Here is a 26,883-nt window from a genome sequence, read left to right as displayed (position 1 = left end):
TTAAGGACTGCTTTGTGTCATTAAGCTACAATGCAGTAGACACACTAGCAGTGGCCTATGCAAATTCAACTCCTTTTCTATAAGGCAGTGAATATGTGATTCGGATAGAGATCAGCAAAAGCAATAGTAGCTTAATTATTATCCAGATTTAGCTGAGTAGAAGACCATAAATCCAAATGAGATTTAGAGTTATATTGTGTCTTAGAAGGCTGAGAAACACTCAACAATAAAATGTAGTGCCCCGACTTTTAAAGGTCTTCCTGGCACCTGGAATGTAACTTAGTGTGCAGTGCATATCCAGCAAGAGCAAGACCCTGGTTCTGTGTCCAACATTGGAAAATAATACAATAATAAAAAAATCAAAACCTTTGAAAAGAGTTGGTAAAGTGCTTGCCTAGTGTCTTAACTTAGGGCTTCTGTTGGTATGATCAAATACCATGACCAAAAGCAACTTGGGAAGGAAAGGGTGTATTTCAGCTCACAGTTACGTGCCACAGTCTGTCACTACGGGAAGTCAGGGCAGGAACTCAAAGTAGGGACCTGGAGGCAGGAACTGAAGTAGATGCTAGGGAGAGTGCAGCATGTTAACTTGCTCCTCATGGCTCACTTTGCCTGCTTTCTCATAGCACCCAGGTTCACCAGGCAAGAGGGCACTGCCTGCAGTGGGCTGGGCCCTCCCCTGCCAGTTATTAATCAAGAAGATGCCCCACAGGCTTTCCCTGAGGCCAACCTTGTGGGGGTATTTTCTCAATTGAGGTTCCTTTTTCAAAAATGACTCTTGCTTGTGTTAAGTTGGCACAACACAAGCCAACAACCCAAGTGTTGAGAAAGCCTGGGTTTAGTCCCCAGGTACTGTCTGTGTTCCTGGTACTTGAGAGGAGGAAGCAGGAGGATCTGAACTATGAGGTTATTCCTAACCACAGTGATGTAAGGCCAGCCTGGGCTACTTGGCTCCCCTTCTTAAAAGAAAGAAAGAAATCTAAGACATCACTTTTCTTTTAGTATACTTGATTTTTAGTTTGATTGTAACCTAACAGATAGTAAACTAATTTTACTTGTCATGTTCCATATTTAAATTAGCCACGAGATTATATATGTCTCTGCCACTAACTATGCTCTAGTTCCTTCAACACACCAGAGCTGGGCTGGTGGCTGGCAGACCCCTGGACTTGGGAACCACCCAAGGCCAAGAAGCAAAGCTGTGAAAAAGACCATCCTATTTGAGGAGGAGGAGGGGGAGGAGGGGGAGGAAGAAGAGGAGGAGGAAGAAGAAGAGGAGGAAGAAGAGGAGGAGGAAGAGAAGGATGATGATGACACTGATTGTGTGTGTGATAGAGAGAGAGTGGAGGGAGGTGGGGAATGTATGTATGTTGAGTGGAGGGGGCTTTGCTCGTGTTTGTGTGTTGTTTGGCTAGGCTGATGGGTTCTCCTGGGATCCACCTAAATCTGCCCCCCAATGCTGGGGATACTAGCGTGTGTAGCTATATCTGGATCTTTTAAACATGAGACCTGGGGATATGAACTCAGGTCTTCATGTTTATGTAGTAAGTCTTTTTTCTCACCTAGCCATCTTGTTGCCACTGCCCTGTGGATTTTTACTGCATGATTTGTGTCTTAAGGACCAGTGGAGTATGGCAGATTCTCATACCAAGTTAGCGTCTGACACTAAGGCCAAAGGAGAGCTGTGGGACTCGGGGGCCACCCAAGGCCAAGAATCGAAGACTGTGAAAAAGACCAATCTGTTTGAGGATGATGATGATGATGAAGTTGATCTGTTTGCTATTGCGAAAGACAGGTGAGATGTTTACAATCACAGGGAAAGGTTTCCTGTGTGAGACAGAATGTCTGTTGCAGTGGTTGATACCTTATTGTCACACGCACACAGGTGGGGCTATTTTTTCTTACCCATGTGAAGGAAGGCCTTGGGAAAGTTTGCTTTGATTTTTATTTCTGATATTTTCTTAACCTTGAAACAGTTTTTTTCCCCCCTAAGGGGTTTAAGGATGATATTGTTATCTTTTATGTCTTCCCCTCCCCGTTAGGTATACCCTAAAAAAGGTTACTTAAAACTTTGTTACTTTGATAGAAATCCTGAAAATGTTGAAAAACATGATATTAGGAGTAAACTCAGCAGGTACTGACCATGCCTTGTGTCTGGATGACTGAGCTGGTGGCTTGTGTGAGTGACATAGGTCATGCTGTATGTGCTGCTGGATAGCTGTGTAGTCAGAGTAACTCCCACATTTAACCCTTTCCTCTGGAGAGTTGTAAAGGATTACATTGAAGCGCAGCTGAATGGTGGTAGAATAAGCAGGCAGTCCATTGAATGTGGAAGTTCTGTGCAGTAGCTGGTGGTCTTCACAAATGAATTCAAATTCAAAGTACCTCAGATTTCTCTAAAGAGTTCCATCTCCCTCAGACTGTAATTTTGCTGCTTTTAGGCTCACAAGACCGGGTGTATCTGTGGCCTCTGGTCCAGAATAGAGAATGTCTGAAATCCTAGTACAGTTTTAAATTCTGCCTCTGTAGTTCCTATCTGAATAACTTTGGGCAAGTTCCCTAACTTCTCTAGGCCTCATATATTTCATCTCTTGTATGCTTGTTAAGATAATCATGCATTTGTAATGTGAAATGCTTCATGTAGTAGCTGGTCCTGGGCAGCATTCATCATAGTTCAGGGAAAAATGTCACTCTTATTTTTATTGTTCTTTCCTGGGATACTCTTCTTGCCTTTCCTGACCAGCTTCTGTCAAGAGTCAATATAAGTCCTCTCTTTTGAGATCCTACTATAATCCAGACATGAGAGAGAAGAACTTGGGGCTTAGAGCACAGGTACATCTTTGCCTCCCCCACGCTCTGTGACTCCACTGTAGCTGAGCGTCCTCTGTTCGTGTGTGCCCTCCCACACACATTGCCATGAACCTGATGGCCTGAGACACGTCCCATTCGTAAGGCTTGGTTGTTATGGATAATATTTTTAAAAAGCTAAGGTTTGGGCTGACTATATAATCGGCAGCAGCCCTGCTTAGCTCTGCCGCCATGTTCCCGAGGCCACACACATGCCACAGCTAGAAATGACCAGGCAGAACCACTGGCCCTGCACCCACGAGAAGCCAGCATGGAAGATGGCTCTGCCAATCTACCATACTGTCTCCACAATGCTTGGCTGAGCCCAGACCATCCCGCCATCCATGCGGTACTCGGTAGAAATGAGATTCTAATGCTTTAAGATTATCCAAAGGCTTTATATGTTTGGTAATGCTCAATTAACAAGAAGTCCACACAATTAGAGGTGTTACCCAATACCTAACCTAGATATTGTAACTACCTTTGAACTGCTAGAGATACACGCACATCCACTGCCATCTTCCCCTCTCTGTGGTCCTCCCTTTTTAGCTCCTCCTCTTCCTTCTCCTTCCTTTCTTCACTCCTCCCAACTCCTCCCACATTACCTAGTTTATTGTAAAATATCCAGCTACACTTGGTGCCAGCCACACAGTTCCTGGCTTTCAGTAATGCTTTCAGCATTACTGTAAAATGTTGTGTATAGAAAGTAAGTCACAGATTTGAACAGATCTCAAAAAGGTCATTGCAAAGATGTGGATGAATATAAAGTGGCGCAGTCACTTTGGAAAATGGTTTTGGTATTTCTTCAGAATGTTAAGCCTGCATTACCGTGTGATCCCGTAATTTAACTCTTTGGTATACAACTAAGACAAATGAAAACATGTTCAGGTAAAACTTGTGCAAGAATGTCTACTGTTGTATTAATCCATAATACCCAGAAGGCAATCTAAGTGCCCATCAGATGATGAATAGATAACAAAAGGTTGTGAACCATACAGTGCGCTATTAGTCAGCAACAGTATGGGATAAAGTGCTGATATATGGTAGGGCATGAAGTAGTCTAGGAAATATATTAACTGAAGAAGTCAGTCATATATGACCATAGACTGAATGATTCTGTTTATAGCAAATGTCCAGAACTGATTAGTCCAGAGAGAGCAAGTCAGTTGGTGGCTCAGGAGAGGAGGGAATGGGGAGCTGACTGCTGATGGGCGTGGGTTCCTTCTTAGACTATGATGATAGTGTTCAGTTCTCAAAAGGCTAAAGATTCTTGAAGTGTGAATTTGACTGGTGGTAATTTTATTATGTAAGTCACACCCTAATAAAGCTACTCTGAATCAAAGAAGTAGGAATGGAAAAGAGGGTTACAATGCAAAAGCTGACTCTGGCTCTGTGGTCTGTCAGCTGCCTTCCTGGGCATGCGAAGGTAGTCATAGACCCTCTTAGTTTATTCTCTGATGGAGAATTCAGTGTTTGCGACTCCAGGAGTGCAGTGAGTCTTTCAGATCTACGAGCTAGTGCAGCTGCATCCTGTGGAAAGTGATTGGCAGGGCTTCATGAGCAGGTTTCTGGGCTCTTCTGCTTGAGAGTGATAGGCAAAGGCTGCCACCTGTATGATCAGATTCTGTCTGTCCAAAGGTTTTTCAAATCACCAACTTTACGATGTACAAAGTCAACTAATAATTAGTCACTGTGAATGTGGCCAAAAAAGCAGAATGTTTTTGTTTTTAAGTTGTGTTTTTCCTGAATTTGATCTTCTATTTGTTCATAGCCAAAAGAAGACTCAGAGAACTTCCCTTCTCTTTGAAGATGATGCTGATAGTGGAAGCTCTCTGTTTGGCCTTCCTCCTACATCTGTTACTTCTGCAACAATGGTATTCATTTTTCTAGACTCAGGAAATACCTGTAAGATTGTGCTACATACGTAGAAATGCTGCTTTGTCAGATCTGAAAACCCATGCTGGGAGTTGCTATGATAACACATTTAACATAAATGAGGAAAGTCCCATTTTGGCTCATGATTTCGGAGGGTCAGTCCTTAGTCCTTGGTTCTGTTGGTTTTGCACATGTGTCAAGACAGAACATCCTAGAAATGGAAACTACTCATATTATGGTGGCTAGGAGGCATCTAGAGGGATAGGGTATGGGAAGGCAAGATAGCTCCCAAGGACACATCCTCAGTAATATCCCTCCAGCAAGGCCCTGTGTCCTAAAGTTGCCAGAGCCTCCTCAGATAGCACTGCTAACTGGTACATGCTCTTCGTATCTGAGCCTCTGGGGATACTTCATCTTTAAATTCTAACAATCTAATGAGTTCTACATTTGTTTCCCTTTAATTCCTTAAGTATTGCCTATTGTCATCTGTATTCTTAGTGAACTTCCATTTTCTTTGATTTCAAGTTGAATAATTTTTGCATTCTAAGGATCTCTTCCTGATGATAATTAAAAGTCCTCTTACTCCAATTTTCATTTGTAAATTTCATTTCAGTTACAGTTAGTACTGTCCTTTCATAGTTTCCCACATCAGCCTTCCTGACTTGGTTAGGCATCGCTGCCTCAGCCTGTAGGCGGTGAGTCACTCCAAGTCAGTTACATTACCTGTTTCCTACTCTCTAAACTGCCTGCCTTCCAAAGAAGGAATTGATGAGCTGAGCTGAAGTTCTTACAACCTGGAGCAAAACTGCTTTGTATGAAATACTGTGTCTGGCCATATAGTATTTAGTGTTTTTAGATAAATTAACAAATAGATAAGGAATAAAGTAAGGGCCAGGTAAAGAAGAAATACTGTGTTTATTCAGAGAAGCAGTGATATTGAACAGAGTGGAAAAACCTTGGGTGACATTTGCGTCTGGGCCTTGCTGTAAAGATGAAGATAGTCTTCAAACAGAGGAACCCAGGGTGTAGGAATGTGAGAGCTGGCATAACATTAAGGAATGGCAAGCGAAGAGGAAGAGGCACTGCGGATGAGAAGGGCACATTGGGTTGACTCATTCTGTGCGTTAGTGTAAAGAGCACAGATCTAGAGTAGCAACTCCTGAGTGTTGTCTTAGAGGTGAAGTGTAAGAGGAGACAAATTAGTTATTGTTCTGGTGGCAGTAACAAGCTGTGAAATGCTATGGTCACAAGACTGGAGGAATTCTATCTGTTATGCCTTGCATACCAAGGTCACTATTACCATCCTTTCTGCCCTTCTTCTGCTATACTTAGCTCATTCCAAAAGGGCTGGTTTTATCTGGCTTTATACATTACCGTGCTGCTCAGATGTAATATTTTTAATCATTGTCAATGCCATCTTTTTTTCTTTTGGTAGAAAAAAGAGAGCACCCCCAAGGTGCCTTTGTTGTTTAGTGATGAGGAGGACAGTGAGGCACCATCTGGTGTGAAGCCTGTGGATCTGAAGGTGGATAATGCTGGAGCGTCCCCAGAAGTAGGGAGTGCTAATGTGGCCAGCAGGGCACAGAAGGTAAGCTGCATCTGTGGTTTTCCAATCCATTGTAACACATGGAACACTTTCCTCAGTTTTCCAACACTGAGAATGCTTGTATGTCAATAAATGTTTTTTAGAAAGGCTAGAAAATACTGAGTATGGTAAGAAAATAGCCCGTATTCATGCTGTTCTGGGAACCCTCCTTTAGATTCATAGCAGAATTCTTGTCCACCATGAGATGGAAATTTCCTGTTTGCTTTACTGGCATGCTGGATTGCAGTGCTGTCAGGCGTTTTGTCTTCAGCATGCTTTTCCCCCTCTCAGTTCCATGCTGACTTGCTTTGTATGTTTTCTTCATTTACTTCTCTGCAGTTCTTGTTTTCCTTGTTGCGCAGTCCTCACTTCTCATAGATGTCACATTCAGGAAGTCAGGTTGCCATGCTTTTACTTCTGGCTGATGCTGACTCAGTCAGAGCAAAATCAAATGGGTTTTCTTCTGACATTAACTATCTGCTCTGAGGGTTTGTTGTCTCTTTGGAGGCCTTCGGCTAGTGCTGCTGAGAGACAGGGGACTCATGTTAACAGTTGCTTTCTGTCTATGCAGTGCCACTTGTTTTCCTCGCTCTCCGTCCTCCGTAGCTCCAGCTGCTCAGGTTTAGTTTCTCCCAGGGCCTGTGTGAAGAGCATTTCATTCGTGTGTCTCCCAGCGGCTCCTTATAGCTGCAGCGAGACTCCTGTGTACCCGCGTCTCTCTGATCTTTTCCTCCTAGAGGCTGCATGGGGCCTGAGTTACTCTCACTGCCACACTGCCCTGTCCCTCAGTCAGGTGTGAACTGAGGATTAGGTTCATTTGCTTCTTTTTTAGTCATAAGCACTGGCATATTGCCTTTTACATAGTAAGCAGGACTTCACATATTTTCATGTATCTAATGAAACATGCCTCCACTTGGAAGCTTGGGATGCACTCTTGCAGTTAGTGGTTTAAATAATTGGAAATCATTTTTCTTTTGATGAATATAGTAGTAATTGTTTTGACCAGTAGTATCTTGCCAGAATGGTGATACTATTGAGTAAGTTAATCCTGCGTTTTTAGTGTTATGCTAGAAATTGTATGTACGTGAGGAATGGAAGGCTGCAGTTTGAGTGTGAGTTTGTTGGTTAAATTTCCCTCTGGAACTTACATATGAAAACTAGGAGCCGGGCGTTGGTGGTGCACACCTTTAATCCCAGCACTTGGGAGGCAGAGGCAGGCGGATTTCTGAGTTCAAGAGTTCGAGGCTAGCCTGGTCTACATAGTGAGTTCCAGGACGGCCAGGGCTACACAGAGAAATGCTGTATCGAAAAAACCAAAAAAGAAAAAAAAAAAAAGAAAACTAGGAATTAAGTGATCCATTTCTAATGATTGACACTTATTGACGTTATAATTTAGAATTTCTTTATAGTAAATAAACAACCTGTGTACACTAGGGTTATGACTACCCTGTTACTTTGTAGGAGGAAGAGGTTTCTGGCTTAACATTATTGGAAAAATTATCTTTAACTGTGGATTGTCTGTATAAGCTTCTTGATGACCGTAGTGTTTTGTCACATAGAAGTCTGTGTTGTGATAAACTGTGTTGCATTGTGTCATGTAACAAGGCAGTGACTGATTTATTTTCAAGCTTTTGAAGGCCCGTGGTAGGGATTTTCATTTCTAGTTACTATTTTTTTCCTTCCTTCTGTTTGTAGGAAGGACTTTTACCCGCATCTGATCAGGAAGTAGGTGGGCCTTCTGATATATTTTCTTCTTCATCTCCATTGGACAAAGGAGCCAAGGGTAGAACCAGAACTGTCCTCAGTTTGTTTGATGAGGACGAGGACAAAGTAGAAGATGAAAGTAACACCTGTGCACCACAGGATGGACTGGAAAAGGTGAGCAAAGGGCAGGAAATGTGCGAGCGTGTGGATGACTCGCAGGACTTGCCTTTCAAGCAGGGGTGCTGGTGCTGGCCCGAGGTGCTGGGAAAATCTTAGCTTTCAGTGTAAGTATAAATACTCCTCTCCAGTCAGACATCTGGGAATCAATCAGTAGCTTGCCTCGCAGTCTCACTTGCTTCTGAGATGTACAGACCTTGTTGCTCCTGAGAAACTTGGCTGTTTATGAGAGTGCACAGTAGGAAAGGAGAGTTGGCAAACGTGTATACTTCTGTCAGGCTAGCGTTCAGGTTAGAAATACTAGTGGTAGAAGGGCCTTTTGCATTTACCAGGTACCAGCAAGCCTTTCTCTGAGGGGCTGTTGCAGGCCATGTGGGTTTTCTTGTAGTGGCTCATCTGCTGTTGGTCTTGGGTCTCTGTGATGGTCTCTGCTCATAAAGAAACTTCCTTGATGAGCAGTGAGAGCTACACCCATCTGGAGGCACAAGGATAATGTTTAGAATATAGTTAGAAATTGTAGTAGTTTAGGAAAATGTCAGTAGTAGGTTTTCTTCTAGGATCTATTGTTTCTCTAGCCACAGGTATTGGGCTGGGGTTACAGTACTAGACATGCATTTCTTCATACTGAGTGAGCCTTCAGTCCAATTAGACAGCTTCTGGGTACAGCCAGAGTAAAAGTGCCACTGCCACACCCATTGGGAGGTCTTGCTGGACCATCATTGTATTTGTAGGCTTTCCAGCTAGGTAGGACTATTGATTTTCTCCCTCGTGAGCGTGCATAGCACTTTCAGCAGTGTGAGAGGTAGTCATCAGGGAAGGAGACTTCCAGGTCAGTTCTAGCTCAGTTGCTCTATGTGGTGCAGTATATGGTGATTCCAGCAACAGGATCCTTCTTACCTTCAAGTTTTTGGAGACAATCAAGGATGATGGCAATAACCTATATTGTTTGGTGATATCTCTTGGAATCCCCCCCTCTCTGGCCAACAATGTGAAGGGATGTTTCTTATGCTTTGAACTTAAGCTTTTGTTAGATAATTTTTGTCTCTTGCAGGGAACATTTTTCACCCTACGCATATAACTCCATTTAAATTAAATATACATATATACATGTACAAATATGTATATTTTAGTAACCTTCTAAAATTTTGTGCTTGCCTGCGGCTTTTCTTTAGTGTTTTCATTCCCCTTCCTCATTCCCCACGCTCCTCACTGCTACCGAGTGTATTTTCCTCACCACTTCTCAGATTTCTTCTTACCCAAGTCAGGATGGTTACGATCAAGTGAACAACTGACAGCAAATGCTAGAGCAGAATGAGGAAGTGGAACCCTCATCGCTGTTGGTGGGACTGCACATTGGTGCAGCTACTCTGGAAGTGAGGGTGGAGAATTTCCAAAACACTAAAAGTAGATGTGTCATAGGATCTAGCTGCAGCCTTCCCTGGCAGGTGTATGTCTAAGGACTTGACTTCCTATCCACTGACACTGCTCAGTCGTAGTCATAGCTGCTCCACTCACAGTAGCCAAGAGGATGAGGACAACCTAAATGTCCCTCAGCTCCTTACTGGATCATGAAAATGTGTACATATATACAACGGAATACCATTCAGTTGTAATAAAAAATAGCATCGTAAAATCTGAATGACATGGATGGAAGTGGGCAATAGCACACTGAGTGAGGTAACCCAGATCTAGAAAGGCAGACACTGCATATTCCAATAGATGTCACTGAGGCAAATAGTAGCCTTGCTCTGTGAGGCTGATACTCTTTTGAACCCAAACTAGACAGATACATCTTTTAAGAGTTTTTAGTTTATGTGTATGAGTATTTTGCCTACATGTATGTCTGTGCATCACATGGATGCCCAGTGCCCACAGAAGCCAGAGAGGGCATTAGATCATCTGGGACTGGAGGTACAGATGATTGTAAGCCATCATGTGGGTGCTTGGGAATCAAATCTGTGTCCTCTGGAAGAGCTGCCAATGCTCTTAACCACTCTAGCCTGAAGACCAGATAAGTATTAAAACTATAGACCAGTATTTTCTGAAAGTAGATGATAAATTGCTTAAACAGTCCTGGTAAACCTAATTTAGGAAAGTAAGGCTGTAATACAGCAGAAGTGGGCTTTCTCCTGAGAATACAAGGGTCGTTGACCTTGAAAATCAGTCCATGTCCTATATTGTATTAATAAAATGCAAGATGGAAGGCACATTGTCATCTTGCTAGACACAGAAAGGACATTTGAAAAAGTCCAAGTCACTTCATAATTTAAAAAACAACAGAGATCAGTCACACATTAAATGTAGAAGGAAGTGTCCTCAGGTTGGTCAGAGAATCTGTGAAACCCACAGGTGACAGGCTTAAGGCTGAACATAAGAAGCTTACCCCTTGAGATCACATGTGAGACAAGACCGCTCCTCCTGCCAGTGTCACTAGCCCTGTACGGGAGGCCTAGGTGGGGTGTCAAGGTTAGAAGCTAGTTCTGTCAGGGAATAGGGAACTTTAAAACTACAGAATAGCTAAGCAACACTGCAGGATGGAAAATCAATATATTAATATATTATAGCTTTAGGTAGGCTTGTCTAAAAATAAAAGAAAGAAATACCATTTGCAGCATCAACAAAAACTAAAATACTTAGGAATACTTATTGAAAGCATTGCAAGACTTACATGTGCAAAAGTATAGACCATGGGCCAGTGAGAGGACTTACTGAGAACAGGTGCTTGCAGCACAAGTCTGAGGAGCTGAGTTCTATTCTCAGAACCTGTGAAAATGGAAGGAGAGAACTGACTGTCCCTTCATAGGCTGGCTAGCCTGTCCATCTTGCCAGATTGTGGCCCTAGGTTCAGTGAGAGACCCTGTCTTGAAGGTGGAGAGTGACTAAAGACAACTGATCCTGGCCTTGGTTTCTTGGGGCTGAGAGGAGAGAGTGGACAGTTAAGAGTACATGACCATCGATTGTTTGGCTTTTCTTGAGGGGTGAATGAGATGCAAGGGCAGCTTTTTAGATTGTCATGATTTTATAACTCTGAGTATGCTGAAAAAAAATCAATGACTTATGGTGACTAAAATTGTAAAAAATTTAATTTTATATAATATAAATAATGTATTCATTTTGTATACTATAATCAATATATTAATAAAATTAATAGAATAACAACATTAGTAAAATATTATTATATGATAATATATTAAATGTAATTGTAAAAAAAACCCCTAGGTTGTAAGCCCTGAAGATTGCCAAGTCCTGGGGCTCTAGATGTGTCCTGCCACGCCCATGTTTGTTTCGTGGGTCACAGGATGGTGGGGCTTAGGTCCTTACACTTGTGCAGCAAACACTCCCCACTGAGCCATCTCCCTAGCCCTCCTCCTTTTTATATCAAGCCAAAGAAATTGTTCTTCCTGAATGAAATGAAGAACTCTGTGTGGTTTGGCTGTATTCCCCCCCCCCCATGCTTCTTCTCAGTCCTTATGAAGCTAATGGGTAAGGGTTGGGTTTCATTTTTGGTAGGTGTGGGTGAGGTGAAGGTAATGAAAAACTCAGATACTGCAGGCAGGTTGAAAGATTATGCATATGTTATCTGAGTTTACAAATTTATTCACCACTACTTTTGATAATTCATTTACCATCACTATTTTGGGAGGCTATATAATATTCTGTTGTGTGAATGTCTTTTTCCTGCTGTTTGGCACATAGGCTGTGGTCAAACTTTTACCAGGGGACATCTTTGTTGTATCCATTTTTGGTCTTGTCTTTTGCCCAGGGTCTCAAAACTGATAGCCGCCCTAAGAGCACAGGAGTCTTCCAGGATGAAGAGCTGCTTTTCAGCCACAAGCTGCAAAAGGACAATGACCCAGATGTTGATCTTTTTGCTGGTACCAAAAAAATGAGGGTTAGTTTCCACTGATTCCCACTGTGCTAGAGATTGTGTGGCTCTCGTAGCTGTGTGTGTATTGACTGACTTTTGGATGTGTAATCTGAGTGTAGTGTCTTTCAGTTGTCAGTGCCAAGTGGTGGGAGCCTCTTCGGCGATGATGAAGATGATGATCTCTTCAGCTCTGCCAAGACTCAGCCTGTGGTACCAGCTTTTTATTCTCAGGCCTGGGGAGGATCGGGAGTCCAGTTTTAAGAGAGAAAATTGTAGAGAATTGTAAGGCTTACCAGTAAACGAGTAACAGATCATGTATAGAGCAGTAGGTATATAAGATGTGGCTCCCAGCTCATAACACTAACTAATCCAGATTCTCTGATTGTGGTACAGTCTTCTTTGGTTTTTGAAGAGTTTATTGAAGGACCTATATTTTTATGCCTTTCAGATGCAAAACTTTTGAGTGTATTTTTCCCCACCTGTACTAGATATTGTATAATTATATCCTTCTAATTGCAGAAAGGACTTCTGTGTAAGTTACATTCATTTTCCCCCTCAAAACCTTACACTTGCCAGGCCATCCTTCTGCCACTGAGCTGCATCTCATCCCTGGAAACACCGCAGTGCTTAGGACATTGTTTCTGAAATGCTGCCTATGAGTTGGTTAGCTGTCATTTTAGAGTGGAGCCTGGAGGCCAGGCGCCTCTGCTCGTTATTATTTAAAATTTGAAGATGCATGATCAACTCTGATATTTTTTACTTTTGAAGGTACCAGAAAAAAAAGGAACACTGAAAAAAGACCACCCTGTTTCCTTAAAGAATCAGAAACCTTCTGAATCTACTCAAAGTAGCAAAGAAAAAAGCACATGGAAAACAGAAACAGCACAGGTTAGAACTAATCTCCATGAGGAGTCCAGCTCTTATTTGCATGCCTGTATAGAGAATTCCATTGCATAGGCCTGGAGTTACTGAGAATTCTTAGTTAAGGAGGAAACAGCAACCAACAACCCTCTCTTTCACTGTATTCTTTATCCCCACTTTTCTCCACTCGAGAAACCTGTTCTGTATTTAATCATCACTGTGTTTAGACCAAACTCCAAGTTCAATTTTCAATTTGATATAAGATGGGATAAAGAATTGCTTTTCACTAGCATCTCCATTTCTTCCTCCAGACTTCCTTGGATCCCCTGGAGTAGAATTACATTCTAATTAATACAAATGACATCTGATTTCTTGGTTCTTTCCAAGTGCCCCAAGATAGTTGGTATGTGACCTCTCTTCTAGGAGTCCTGTCTGTATGATGTGGAGCTTTTCCACAAAGGAAGCCAGACCAATTCCAGTTGTGTCTGGGGTTTCACTGAAGCTTCCATGCCTGTGCTTGGAAGATGAGGCACTTGCTTAATCTCTTAACTCATCTGGAATCCAGATGCTTTGTGTTTAGAACTTGGGCATCAGGTCATGGGAGAGCACATGTGCTTTTTGGTATTTGCCATGTTGGATAACTCATCAAGTTATGTTCTGACAAAGCTACTGCTCTGTTCTAACTCATCAGCAGTGTCTACCTTTACTCCATGTTTCTGTCAAATGGCAGCCTTCCGTCCTTCATGCTGGAGGAGGCGTCAGTGAAGTATTGGTAGCTAGCAGACTGCTGTGGGGTTCCAGGGCAGGGCTAAGGAGCTGCAGATAGGGACAGCTTTGCTGGGTCAGATTCACTTACTGGTGTGAGTGGAACCCAAGAGACAGTTTGTTGCCTGTTTCCTCAATGGATTTTTAACTGAATTTAATTTCACACAGGATTCTTCAGGTCTCACTCCATTTAAAAGCAGAGAGCCATCCAGTCGCATCGGGAAAATACAAGTAATTATATTGGATCTGGAGTCTTCATTGCCTGCCTGTGGCACCTATAACATTGTGGATTTTCAGTTTTTTCAGCTGCTATCAAGCATTCTCTCATCTCTTTCCCTGCCAACACCATACCTTCCATCTTGCCTAGTTGTTGCTTCTTATGTGCTGCTCTTTAATGTCTTTTGATCCCAGTGATGGGCACAAGTATGTGCCCCACTGAGTCTGGATCAGATGATTTTTCTGCATTCATATTCTCTTGTATTTCACACTGTGTGCAACACAGATATCATGTGTCACAGAAACGGTAATCTGCTCCTGTGTTTAAGAACAAATACTGAGTTCCATTTTTCTTCTTTAGGCAAATTTAGCAATTAACCCAGCAGCTTTGCTGCCTACAGTGGCTCTGCAGATCCCAGGAACAAAGCCTGTTTCATCCGAACTAGCTTTTCCTTCATCTGAGCCTGGAAGGAGCCACATCCTGGAAAGTGTGCCCACTCTTCCTGGGAATGAGGAGGCTGGTGTGAGTTTCGATCTTCCAGCCCAGGCAGATACCTTACACAGTGCAAACAAGGTGATGAACTGTCTTTTGTGTGTTTTTCTTTTAACCAGAACAACCTGGCTGCTTCTTTCTAGACCAGTCTGCACAGCTGATGTAGTTCAAATTCACGTCCCCCTGAAGGATGCATCTCATCTTCTTCCCTGCGACCTCTCTCCAGTTTCTTAATTGTGCTCCTGATTTTCCGTTGCCTACTTCTGTTCTAATTTTCCCGCTGATCATTAAATACTTCAGTTACCAGGCCCCCCGTTCCTATTCCCATGTTATATCCCATTGCTGTCCATTGGCCCTAGTGCTTCTCCCAGAATGCTCTAGAGCAACACACAGACCTCACTTCCATGGTTTTCCCTACTTACTGTTGCTTGGGCCCCCTTCACTGGGATCCCAAGCAGTCCCTGCCCACTTAGGAAGAGGAAAGCTGTTGCAAAGGGTGTCCTCTGTGGACTCTGAATAAACTCTTGGAAGTTTTCTTTCTATGTTAGTGAGTTTTCTCTTTTCTCTCCAATCTTCCTTCTCTTTGAAGTCTTAACAGATGTTCAAATAGGCAGCATGACCCAGGGTGACCTGTCTGTCCCTGGATGATAAATTATTTTTATTGTTTTCAGATCCATTTTCTCTATATAAAAAAAACTATTATTTTTGTTAGCTTTTGAGCTTAAATTAGCTACTTCCTAAACTTGTGGGTTTTAAAAAAAGATTATCTTTTATTTATTCTTTGACAAGCTCATGTATTGCATATAATGTATCTTGGTTATTTCTACCCCCAACTCAGGTTCCCACCCTTACCACTCAGAGCCTCCTAAAAATCATATTTCTTTGAAGTAAGCAAACATAATTAAGTATGTAGTCCAAAAACATTTTATATTTTGAAAATTATTAGAAATATTAAATTCTCATTACTAAGAAATTCCTCTTTTGAGGAATGTCCACACATTCTACCCACAGTTTACATACACTGTCTAACAGTTGAATTGATGTTTTTGACTTGGAAGAGAACAGCACCGTCCGTTGCTTCTCCATTGCCTCATCTCTCCTTGCTCCTAGATCCTTATCGAGTTGGTGCTCGAGGCCCTCTCAGCTCTTTTTTGTACGGTACCTGTGAATTCAGGGTTTAGGAGGTGCCAGGTTTGTGACGTGTGTTTTGAGTCACAGAACACCAGCACACCTGCTTGCTGAGTTCCAGCAACATTGAGCCTTTTTATAGGAAACTGTTGACAAAAGATTATAAAACAGGAGTAGGAGGTGGCGGAAATGAGTTGAGAGAGAACACTGTCTGCTTCAGAGGACTGGGGTTGAATTCCCAGCACCCATGGGGCTGCTCACAACTTCAGTTCCAGGACATCTGATGCCTTTTTATGGCCTCCAGGCATTGCATACACATGGTACAGGCAGAATACAATACTCGTGAACTAAAATATATTTAATAAAAGCTTAGAAAACAGAGACTACTAAAGTGTTAAGAAGGATGAAGTCCTGGAGTAATAACTTGTTAACTTCTTTAGGAACATTAAACAACCTTTTCTTTCCTTTAGGTCAGTCATTCTCAACCTGTGGGTTGTGACTCCTTCAGGGCCATATACCAGATATCCTGAATATTATTTACATTGAGATAAAAGTAGCAAAACTATAGTTATGAAGTAGCAATAAAATAATTTTATACTTTTGGGTCACCATGACATAAGGAATTGTATTAAAGGATTATCGTGTTAGGAAGGTTGAGAACCACTGTTTTAGGTGATAGCCTAATTGAAGTAAGCCAAATAGAATTATAGTATTTTGAATTAGAGTCTTTGCTGTTAGCCTTGAACACATTTCCATCAGATCATGGTATGTGTGTGTGTTTGCCATTGCAGAGTCGTGTTAAAGTGAGAGGAAAGCGGAGACCACAGACCCGTGCTGCTCGGCGCCTGGCTGCCCAGGAGTCCAGTGAGGCTGAGGACGTGACTGTCGATAGAGGACCTGTTGCACAGTTGAGCAGTAGTCCTGTCTTACCAAACGGCCATCAATCTCTTCTGCAGCCCAGGATGGCCAGTGGAGAGACTGTATCTGAGAAATCTATAGCCCCACCTTGGGAAGGTGGTCCTGTTTTATCTACAGTGGACAGAAGCTTCTTTGTAAAGTCCCTGTCTCAGACTGGAAATGAGGCTGACCTGTTTGATTCTGGGGACAGCTTTCCCAAGAGCATAGGATCACAGTCCATGGAGGGAACAAGTGTCAAGGCAGGGGAGACCCCGGCCCACTTGTCAGGAGGGTGTAAGGAGAAGAGTCTGGTGTTTCCTGATCTCAGTGAGGACAGCAGTGCCGAGGATCTTTTCCAGTCTGTCAAACCAAGGCCAACAAAGACAAGAAATCCTTTCCCACTCCTTGAAGATGAGGAAGATCTCTTTGCAGATCAGAAAGGCAAAAAGAATGAGAGGAAATCTGACAGCCATCAGGACATTGTGTCAAAAACTGAAGACATCTTTGAGGTAACACAAATTATTTCATGTTTGAGCCTTTAAGGGAAGTAGCTGATTGGCTTCTTGAACTATAGATTATGCTTTGTGTTCTGTGCTGTTTGCTGTCTACTTATTAGCCACAGTGAGATCTTTTTGTTATCAGCCCGAAAATTCACTTGAAGTGCTTTGTTTCACTCAGGGGTAGTTCTTGCTGCCTTTAATCTATTATGTGTTGAATTATTATTTTTAAAATGTTATTGTATAGTACTGGGGATAGAGCTCAAAACCCAGTACGTTAGGCAGATGCTGTACGGAATCACAGCATAAGCCCTGGGTCTCTTTATATACTGTATAGTATAGTATAGTATAGTATAGTATAGTATAGTATAGTATAGTATAGTATAGTGTGTACGTGATTTTAATTAATTTTGTTAAGAGTTTTTAGAATGGTGCTGTGGTCACCTTTGTGAGTTTTTAGAATGGTGCTGTGGTCAGCTTTGTTGGCATGTCATTCTGTGACATGTATGACCTCTATCGGCACAGCTGTGTATTTAAGCTCTGCTTCAGGTTGGGACTCCGTTTAGCAGAGTTTTGACACTAAGGCTTTCGTAGCAGTTGTTTAACAGATGTTTATAGAACACAGTGGCCCGGGGCTAATGGGATAGCTAGGACATGTGTTCTGTCCTGAGAGCTCAAGGACTGAGATCCAAACTGAGCAGCAGGTAGTTAAGGTGATCGCAGACGGCATGAAATGTCATGAAGAAAACTATGTGGGGCAGAGTGGCGGGGTGCAGTGAGCCGGTGTTCTCCAGGCCACCCTCAGGACCTCACTGCAGAGCTGCCGAGTTGGACAGACACGTGGGTGTGTCTTCCAGTCTTCAGGGGAGACTGTGTGACAGTTCATTTCTATAAATTATTGAGCTATTTTAGTTTTTAAAATGCTTTTATTTACAAAAAATATTTTTGGACTTAACTAGGATGATATATTTGCTACAGAAGCAATTAAACCTTTTCCAAAAAAAAGAGAGAAGGAGAGAACTTTGGAACCCAACTTATTTGATGATAATATTGATATCTTCGCTGACTTAACTGTAAAACCTAAAGAAAAGCCCAAAAAGAAAGTTGCAGCCAAGTCCATGTTTGACGATGATACGGGTGAGTGTTTATTTAGATGATACCACTGCTCATGGGCTGACTTTTCCTGTCGTTCGTGGTGGCCCTTTCCTGCACTTTGTTCTCCAGTAGGTTCTCTTTGCTTTGTTAGTCTAAGAACGTGATATGTAGGTGGACATTTTCATGTGGCAGCCATATGCTATGCTGAGTATCAAGGTTTAAGATGGTGTTCAGCATTTGATCTGAAGTAGAAATTAACTTCTGACAACACTGATGATTTGAAAGGAGAGTCCATCAGAAACTTCTTTCACATGCTGTCAGCAGGCCATGAAGCTGGTTGAGTCAGGATTCTAGCCTGGAGACTGGAGGCTCAGTACAAGAGAGCAGGGCTGTGCAGTGAAGTCACAAGTGAGACTTGGCCGCTCCGAGGTCCTTTGTATTTCTGAACCTGCTGCAGCCGCAGCTAACAAGCCAAATGCTGATAGCTATAAATGTTGGACTCCCGAGACATCCTGTGTTGGTTGACCCCGACTGAAGCCAAAAATACATGTCCTCTCTTTGTCCCTCCAGGCCTGGGCCTTGAGTTACAGAGCTACACTGAGTCTGTCTCCCTGACAGACCTTGTGCTCCGTTGTCATGTGTCTGTCTTACAGCATAGAGTGTAGAAGAGACTTGGGTTGCTTATTTCCTTTGTTCATTTTTTGATACATGATCTTGCTGTAGCCCTGGCTGACTATACACTCCTGATCTTAGCTGGGGTTACAGGCATGACTTTCTTTCATTATTAAATTGTAATACATGCTTATGGTAGCAGTCATACAACTTAGAAAATTTTGTTAAGTGGGGGGATTAAAGCTTTAAAGCTAACCAGTATTAATAGTTTGTTGTACATCCTTTGCGATTGTATATTTACATAGTAGTAATAGTGAACAAGTATACCTGTTCTACTTCTAGTCATATTTTAAATATGTTTCCATGTTCGTATATGGAAATCTCCTTTGATTTTTTTTTGATGTTTTGAATAATACTGCTTTGCATTATCCATTAGCATATTGACAATCTAGATCGTTTCTAGTTTGTTATAGATAATGCGGTCTTTATCACTATGTATGTATGTCTACATACACAGGATAAATTGGATGCAGTAGAGTCCTACAATATAATTACTTAGTAAGCAGCATAGGTGAGAGGAGCTTTAGCGTCTGCAGCACTAACATGAGTAAATCAGACTTCATTCTCACCATTGATAAGTTACAGCCAACTGGACTGAGTGCCTCCTAGATTGGAGTTCCCTTTGTACATTTTTACTCTTCTTAAATTCCAGGGTGAAAAGAAGGTAGAAAACAGTTTCAGGTGGTAAGGCCCTTGCTGAAGTGGAGAGCTGGTCCACCTTCTGACTTCAAGTGCACATACACTTTTGTAGCTAGAAACTTACGTTCAGAAAGAACCTGATGTTCGTATGTCGTTATAAAAGTTGGGTGCCACCAACTGAGCCAGGATCAGAATCTAAGAGGTTTGACCTTCATCCTGATGCTCTATTGTGTGTTGTTAGAATTGGGCTTTGGCAATTTGTGTGCATGTGTCTCAGATTCCCATTTTCTTTCTTGCCTGTCTTAACAACTTTCTTTTTTTCTTTTTAAAGATGATATTTTCTCCTCAGGCCTCCAGGCTAAAGCATCCAAACCCAAAAGCCAATCTGCCGAGGCAGCATCTGAACTAAGATCTGAGCACAAAGTGTCCAACATTTTTGATGACCCCCTGAATGCCTTTGGAAGCCAGTAGAGCATGCAGGGCCTTGACAGTTCATTCCTCCTTTGTGATGCATTCTCCTACACTCTCGTCTTCACTGGATTACAGGCAAATAGTGAAACAATCACTTCTACTTTTACCCATTGTAGCTAATATTTTTCAGCATTCATTTTAATTATGCTTAAAATTACAAATAAAAAATAAAATGCTTCACAGTGGTTTGTTTTTACTTAATAAGAGGGCATAGAAGCATATGTTAGCAGAAGAAATCGCTTTGTGGCTTCCTCTGTGGGCAGGGAATGCAGACAGCCGACTTGAAGTTTTTGCTCTGTTAGTGGGTGGGTTTTAGTGCTGTGACAGTCTAGGCAGGCGGAAGAGGAAGGAGGTGAAAGGTTATGCATTTATGGTTCTAAGCTCATGAGAAAAGCTTTCTACTGAATTCCAAAAATGGGTCTTCCATCTTCTAAGGGGAAACTGTGGTCCTCTGCTGTCCTGATATTGTAAAGAAAGTTTTATGGAACACAGCCATTCCATCATGGTCACATTATCTGGCTGGATTCAGGCTACCAAGTCAGAGTTTATTAGTTGCAGGAAATGGGATGGTTTAATTGTAGGCAACGTTTTGCCTTTCTTACCTTTTGTTTCCTTCTTTGTAAATGGTTTCAGTACTAAACTTGCAAGATTATTGTTGAGAATAGACCCTTTTATTAGTCTGCCTCTTAAAACGGTAGGTTACGACATTGATGATACAGCTTGATGAGGGAATGGAAAGTTAAAGAAGCTAAAAACTCTAAGCTCACCCACTGGATTCCAGAGCCTATGCTGTGAGGTATTTGTAGTCACCATTTCCAGCACAGGCGCTGTTCTCCTAGTCTCTGTTTATGTTACCATCATGGCTCTGTCCTCCATAGAGTTTGAAGTTATAAGCCAATCATGGGCTGAGTTTAAGAGCAGGAGGCCCACAAGAGCCCAGGGCCTCACCATACCGGTAGGCCGTCCACCTCGGTACTGAGTAGTTGGAACTGGAGACTAGTGGCTGAAGTTTCAGAGGGTAGAGGGTGGGAGAAGACTGATCAGGGGCAGGGTTCATTGACTATGAGGGAGAGGTTTCATGATCCTCCGCTGCAGTCCACCTAATAAAACACTTGAGTTGAACCACCTGTGAAGGGAATGAAGCAGTAGGGGCCCAACTTAGATGGAAGGCATGTGTAGTCATAAAGCCCGTAAGTTTATATCCCACTTCAGCAGCTCGGTGCACAGCAAAAGGATGCTGGGATTTGAGCCCAGGGTGTGACCTGTTTGAACTATAATCTTCAGTAGTTGTTCAAATGCAACAGGCATATAGAAAGTCACAAACCCTTATAAGCAAGTCATAAGAACGTCCCCATTTTATAGATGACACAATTGAATCAGAAATGTTAGGAGAACGTAGAGCACAAAAAAGGGTGACTAGCTTGGACGTCCTTTTAAGTGTCCTAGGCTCTGGAAAGGCCATTGGTATTTCACAAATGCCAAAGACCCTGCTATCCCCAAAGAACCTTAGAAGTGCCCCAGTCAAGGGCCTCTACTCTGGCGCCGGCTCTTCCCAGGAACTGGCCGGCCTCCAGTCTCCTGTCTTGCCCGAGACGGGTCCTGCTATCAGTAATAAAGAGTCAACATCCGGGCCTCTTCTAACCGACAAACCTTCCAGAACCCCCGAGCGATCCCGGCGTCCGAGCAACCGCCAGCCTCGGAAGGCTAGGCCCCGCCCCTTACGGGCTGATTGGAGGGTGTCGATAGCGCTGATTAGTGATTGGTGAGCGGTGTCACAAAGGGCGGGGCCGGAGCTTCGCGGGCCAGCGTCGGCCGGCGTCTCGGGTGCGCGCACTCCTATCGGCCTGCGGGCAGGCAAGAGAGCGAGCGGGCGGACGCGACCACCGGAGGGCGAGCGGGTGAGGGGCGCGGCGGGGCGGGGCGGGGCGCGGCCGGGAGGGCCGGCGGCTGAAGGGGCGGCTGCGCCTTTGCTGCCCTGGCAGGCGGGAGAGGTGCGCCCGCCTCAGCTGCAGCCTGGTCACACCCTCCGCGCTTCTCTGCCTACGGACTCACGGTGGCTCCGGGTGCTGCTGACACCACTTTGGGTCTGAGTGTGGTCTCTGCCGGTTGTGGCCCCTGGCCCCAGGGCGGCACACCTGCACTTGTGCATCGGTCCTAGGCTAGAGTGTGATTCCAATCTATAGCTTGATTTTCACACATCTGTAAAAGTACAAGAGTCACCTTTTTAAAAGGCTGCAACTTATTGTAGGTATATTTATGTTGGGGGAAAAATTTAAAAACTAACTCGTCGTGTGACTAAGTTCCTGTGGACGAGAAGGAAACAAAGTCCAAGGTACTGAAATTACTCCTTGAGTGCAGTTATTGCCGCTTTTGTGGTTGGTTTTAGAAATTTCAAAAGATGAAATGTTGAAGATTCACTTTGATTTTTCTCTCCCAGTTTTAAAGATAGCTTATCAATTTAAGCATTGTTTTTACTTACACTGTTTCCCATCACTATACGTTTTCATTGTCAATTGGTTTTCCAGTGCTCATACATGCAGACCACAGGCCACTCTGAGGATGCTTGCAGTGGACCCAATTTTAGTACACCTGGTCAGTGGCCCGCTTGAGCTCCCACTCGACCACAGTATTCTGCTGTGGTTTAGCTGGCCTGCATAACCCTCTTTTGACTTGTTACATTGATTTTCTTTACTGAGAAGTATAACACACAATTGTTTTCAGTTATGGTTACCACTCTTGGCCCTTTTTGTATACTGAAAATTATACTGGAACCAAACTTAATTTGGAAGTTCCTGCACCATTGATGATGTACCTACTGCAACGCTGATTTTCTTCTACTTATAGTCACTTTATCTAGTCTCATTTCAGATCTGTGCTTTGAAAAAAATCTGCATGTTGCCTATGGGTATTTCACTATAATGCTGTTTTTTTGTTTTTTTTCTTTTTATAATGCTGTTTTGTTTTGTTTGTGAAATTGCAGATTGAGCCCAGGGCCTAATATGTGCTAGAAATGTACTCTTATCACCAAGCTTCACACTATGAATGATGTAAGAGTTCATAGTGAAATCCAAACAGTACCACTGTTACAGTAGTGTGCTCTTGCAACTCTGACCCATAGTACTGGTAGCACAGTCCTTGTGTTGCTGCTGCTGTTTGTTACTCACTGTTTCCTATGTGTGTAACTCCACTCAGACAACTGTGCTCTCAGCAACAACGTTTCTTCCTGTGATGCCATTTTTAAAGGAGCATTAGCTATCTGCACAATTCAAGCTTCCTAAGAATGTTTTATATTAGAATTCTGAGAACTCCTCTCAACAGCAGAAGTGTCTGTGTATATGTGTTTATCATTTTGGAATATAACCACTGTTTCGTTTCTATGACAGGATAATACCCTTATTTATTTGCCTATTAAGTTTGTCTAATCTAAGGATTAGTGGAGAAAGGGAGTTGCTTTGAATTGAGTTTCATTGAACAACCTTTAATGCTCGCTAATGTGTGCAGACGACTGTAGTGAGTGATAGGCGTCGTCCCTCCCTTGCAACACCTGTAGTTTACCAGCACAGGTGACAGACACGGAAGCAGTCCAGTTTTGATGGGTATCGTATATGACATGGGTGCAAAAGATAGTAAGTATAAAAGATTTTGTGGGGTAGTTGATATTGGAGATAAGGCTTTGGGGAGAGGTGCTGCACTGGTTATTACCCAGGCTTTGCATTGTAAGCAGGCATTCTCCTTGAAGTGTGCCCCATCCGTGGAGCTGAGTTTTGAAAGGTGCTTCTCAGGAAGCCTCATACAGAGTTGATCTGAGTAGAACAGAACAGGAGCAATAAGATAGGGGCTACGGCTAGAGGTAGAAGGAGCACAGGTACTGCTGGGGGAAGTGTAGGTGACTGAACATGGGCTGGGAGATGAAATATGTATGTTGGAAAGTCTTTCCAAGGAGTTTGAACATTGTTGCCCAGATGATGGAAGCCATGATAGGGCCTTGAGCTAGAAATGATAGGATCAGTTTATATTTTCAAAGGATCGCTGTGCTTACATCCTAGGTCATTAGAAAATTGCCAATTGAAGCCAAAACCCAGAACACCTATAGTGCAAAATGATGTGATGGCCTGAAGTGATAGGAACTCTTCATTCACTGGTGTAAGAAATCAGAATGATGCCAGGCAGTGATGGCGCACGCCTTTAATCCCAGCACTTGGGAGGTAGAGGCAGGCGGATTTCTGAGTTCGAGGCCAGCCTGGTTTACAGAGTGAGTTCCAGGACAGCCAGGGCTATACAGAGAAACCCTGTCTCGACAAAACAAAACAAAACAAAACAAAACAAAACAAAACAAAACAAAACAAAACAAAAAAATCAGAATGATTTCACTACTTTTGCATATTGTGTGCCAATTTCTTTAAAAGAAAAACAAACACAATGGGGCTGGTGGTATGGCTCAGCTGTTGAAGGTAAATTACTAACTGTACATGAGGATTTTAGCTTGGCTCCCCAGAACTTGTGTGGAAAGCTAGGCACAGCAGCATGCACCTGTGCTCTAAGGGCTAGGATGAGGAGCCCTCGCCCTGCCAGTTACCCAGTCATGCGGAATGGATGAGAGGATCAGTGATGCCTTAAGAATATAAAAGGGGGCTGGAGAGATGCCTCAGCAGTTAAGAGCATTGACTGCTCTTCCAGAGGTCCTGAGTTCAATTCCCAGCAACCACATGATGGCTCACAACCATCTGTACTGGGATCTGATGCCCTCTTCTGGTGTGTGTCTGAAGACAGCTACAGTGTACTCATACACATAAGATAATAAATAATTCTTCAAAAAAGAATATAAAGTGGAAAATGATAGAGGAGGTAATCTGATGTTGACCGCTGGTCTCCACATGCAAATATATACATGCTCACAGTGTACACATGTGCACAAAAGGCTAAAATAAAGATACTCATATTAAAATCTAGCCTAAATAAGTAAAAAAAAACCATCAGCATAATCTGTATACAGTTTTGTTTTCTAATTGTCATAAAATGGAGAATGTAAGATATTTCTTAGGAGAATGGATAAATGAAACTAATGCATACACACAATAGAATATAATTTAGCACTTAAAGGAAAGCTATGAAGCCATGAAATGGCATAAAAGAGCCTTAAATGTGTGTTCCTTAGAGAGACCACTCTGAAAAGGTTGCATATTGTGTGATTCCAATTACATGACATTCTGGAAATGGTGACGCTATGGAAACACTAAAAAGATCAAAAGTTGCCTAGAATTTGAGGGGTAGAATGCCTAGAATGTGAGGGATCAACAGCCCCAACACAGAGTATTTAGACTCCTGCCACTACTCTGATACTGTAGTGGTAAATACATGCTTTTATATATCCCATTCCTGTCAGATGTACACCACCAAGAGTAAACTCTAATGTAAACTTTGGGCTTGGGTGACAGCGCTGTATCTATTCCTCTCTTATAATTAATCCCAAGTGGCGCTTCCCTCCTGCTTAAACATAGACAATGGAAAGTAACTACTAAATAATGGGTTAAAATAATACCCTTAGCCAGTTCCTAGAAACTTTCTTTCCAAAAGTTAAACAACCACAAATCCATGGCTGGCTATTCTAGTTAAGTGTAGGAATCAAATCATCTGGGAGAGTTGCTGAGTTGTAAGCTGAAGAAAACCTGAATTAAGTCCTAATCAGCGAATGGAGAGGTTGACAGGATAGAAGGTGTAAGGTGCATTGTCGGGATTGGTCACTTGAAGCTGTCATGGTGTTTGTGAGAGATCCTAAATTCCGGCTTGAATGAATTGATGCATCATGGTATGCTTTAACCAGATGAGGACTGCAAGACAAGACCTTTTGAGAGAGGGGCTATTTTTGTATATATTGAATTGCACATATCTTTGGAGTGTCTGGATTACAGATACCTAGGCCATGCTTTTACAGTGATATTTATTAGCCAAACACAATCTTTGAAAAAGAAGTGCACTTTTAAATACATTTCTAGCCAGTCATTGTAGCATATACCTATAATCCCAGCACTGGGGAAATGTGAGACAGGAGGGCCATAAGCATGAGGCCAGTCTGGACTCTATAATGACACCCTGACTTGAAAATAAATAAAAAGTAAATGTTTATGAAAGTTAGAGTGACCTCAGTGATACCACATATTCTTTTGGTAGGAAACATTTGAAATTATTGTATAATCAATCCATAGTTACTTTTGACTTTGACTTTCACAATAGTGTTAACTTCCTTTTAGGTAGGGTTGCTTGTTGATATCTTTCCCGTGCTCTCAGGCTTTTCCCATAATGAAATAAACTCAAATTTTTACTATGGGCTGGAGAAGCTGCTCAGGTTGAGTGTTTGCTTATCATGCACAAGTCCATGGTTTGATCCCCAGCATCAAAAAAAAAAAGTTTGCCTATCTTTAAGGACTACTTCCCCACTTATTCACGAGGCTAACATGCCTAGACACAAAGAACCAAACAATGACATAAAACTGCAAGGACTGGTTGGAGAGAAGGTGGAAGGAGAGGAGAAGGAGGGAAGAGAAAGAAGGGGAAGAAACATTTTGAAACCTCTTAACAACGGATTAGACACAGGATCCTCAAGAGATATTTCCTGATCAAGTTCATCTCTGTCTGTCTGTCTGTCTGTCTGTCTGTCTGTCTGCCAGTCTATCCAAAGAGTACTATATACACAAATGGGATTTTGTTCCAGGAATGCAGGATGAGTTAACACAAAAATAAATCAATGTAATATACCATATTAGTTATAAACAAATGAAAACCATGTGATCACTTAATAGACACTGAAAAATATCTTAGAAAATCTGTACCTTTTGTGGTTTAAAGTAAAACAAATTCCTAAGCAATGTGGAAATAATCAGGAAATTTTCAACCTGGATAAAGTTATGTATGAAACCTGACAGCTGACATACCTAAAAGACTCAATTCCTTCCTCCTATAATCAAGAAAAAGGCAAAGATTTCCAGTTCACTTACATAGAATCAACCTTGTACTCTATGTTCTAAGGGGAATTAAATATGAAAAAGAAAGAGCATTTATATTGGAGAGGAAGAAAAGGCTATTTGTACCTATTTTG

General features: G+C 42.4%; 2 protein-coding genes across 4 annotated transcripts in view; both read left to right on the top strand.

The window, feature by feature from the left end:
* Washc2c (WASH complex subunit 2C) overlaps positions 1 to 19,972 on the top strand; it is a 51,508-nt gene extending 31,536 nt beyond the window's left edge. Inside the window, exons 20-31 of one of the 3 annotated variants that reach the window (XM_028753459.1) lie at positions 1,626 to 1,795; positions 4,619 to 4,721; positions 6,158 to 6,310; positions 8,003 to 8,185; positions 11,952 to 12,080; positions 12,186 to 12,266; positions 12,825 to 12,944; positions 13,851 to 13,913; positions 14,260 to 14,472; positions 16,311 to 16,925; positions 17,873 to 18,050; positions 19,651 to 19,972. In XM_028753459.1, the coding sequence (XP_028609292.1) occupies positions 1,626 to 1,795; positions 4,619 to 4,721; positions 6,158 to 6,310; positions 8,003 to 8,185; positions 11,952 to 12,080; positions 12,186 to 12,266; positions 12,825 to 12,944; positions 13,851 to 13,913; positions 14,260 to 14,472; positions 16,311 to 16,925; positions 17,873 to 18,050; positions 19,651 to 19,790 (2,148 nt within the window). In that variant the 3' untranslated portion in view covers positions 19,791 to 19,972. Of the gene's footprint in view, positions 1 to 1,619; positions 1,796 to 4,618; positions 4,722 to 6,157; positions 6,311 to 8,002; positions 8,186 to 11,951; positions 12,081 to 12,185; positions 12,267 to 12,824; positions 12,945 to 13,850; positions 13,914 to 14,259; positions 14,473 to 16,310; positions 16,926 to 17,872; positions 18,051 to 19,650 lie in introns of all 3 variants that reach the window. The other 2 variants (XM_028753458.1, XM_028753460.1) reach the window with 2 other exon arrangements.
* Positions 19,973 to 21,645: 1,673 nt separating this feature from the next.
* Positions 21,646 to 26,883, top strand: part of Zfand4 (zinc finger AN1-type containing 4) — a 39,023-nt gene continuing 33,785 nt past the window's right edge. The window contains exon 1 of the mRNA XM_028753558.1: positions 21,646 to 21,688. The gene's annotated coding sequence lies outside the window, so the exon portion shown is untranslated. The remainder of the gene's footprint in view (positions 21,689 to 26,883) is intronic.

This window comes from Grammomys surdaster, unplaced genomic scaffold, assembly GCF_004785775.1.
Source record: "Grammomys surdaster isolate TR1022 unplaced genomic scaffold, NIH_TR_1.0 125950, whole genome shotgun sequence".
NCBI lineage: Eukaryota > Metazoa > Chordata > Mammalia > Rodentia > Muridae > Grammomys > Grammomys surdaster.
This window is presented reverse-complemented; position numbering and strand designations above follow the sequence as displayed.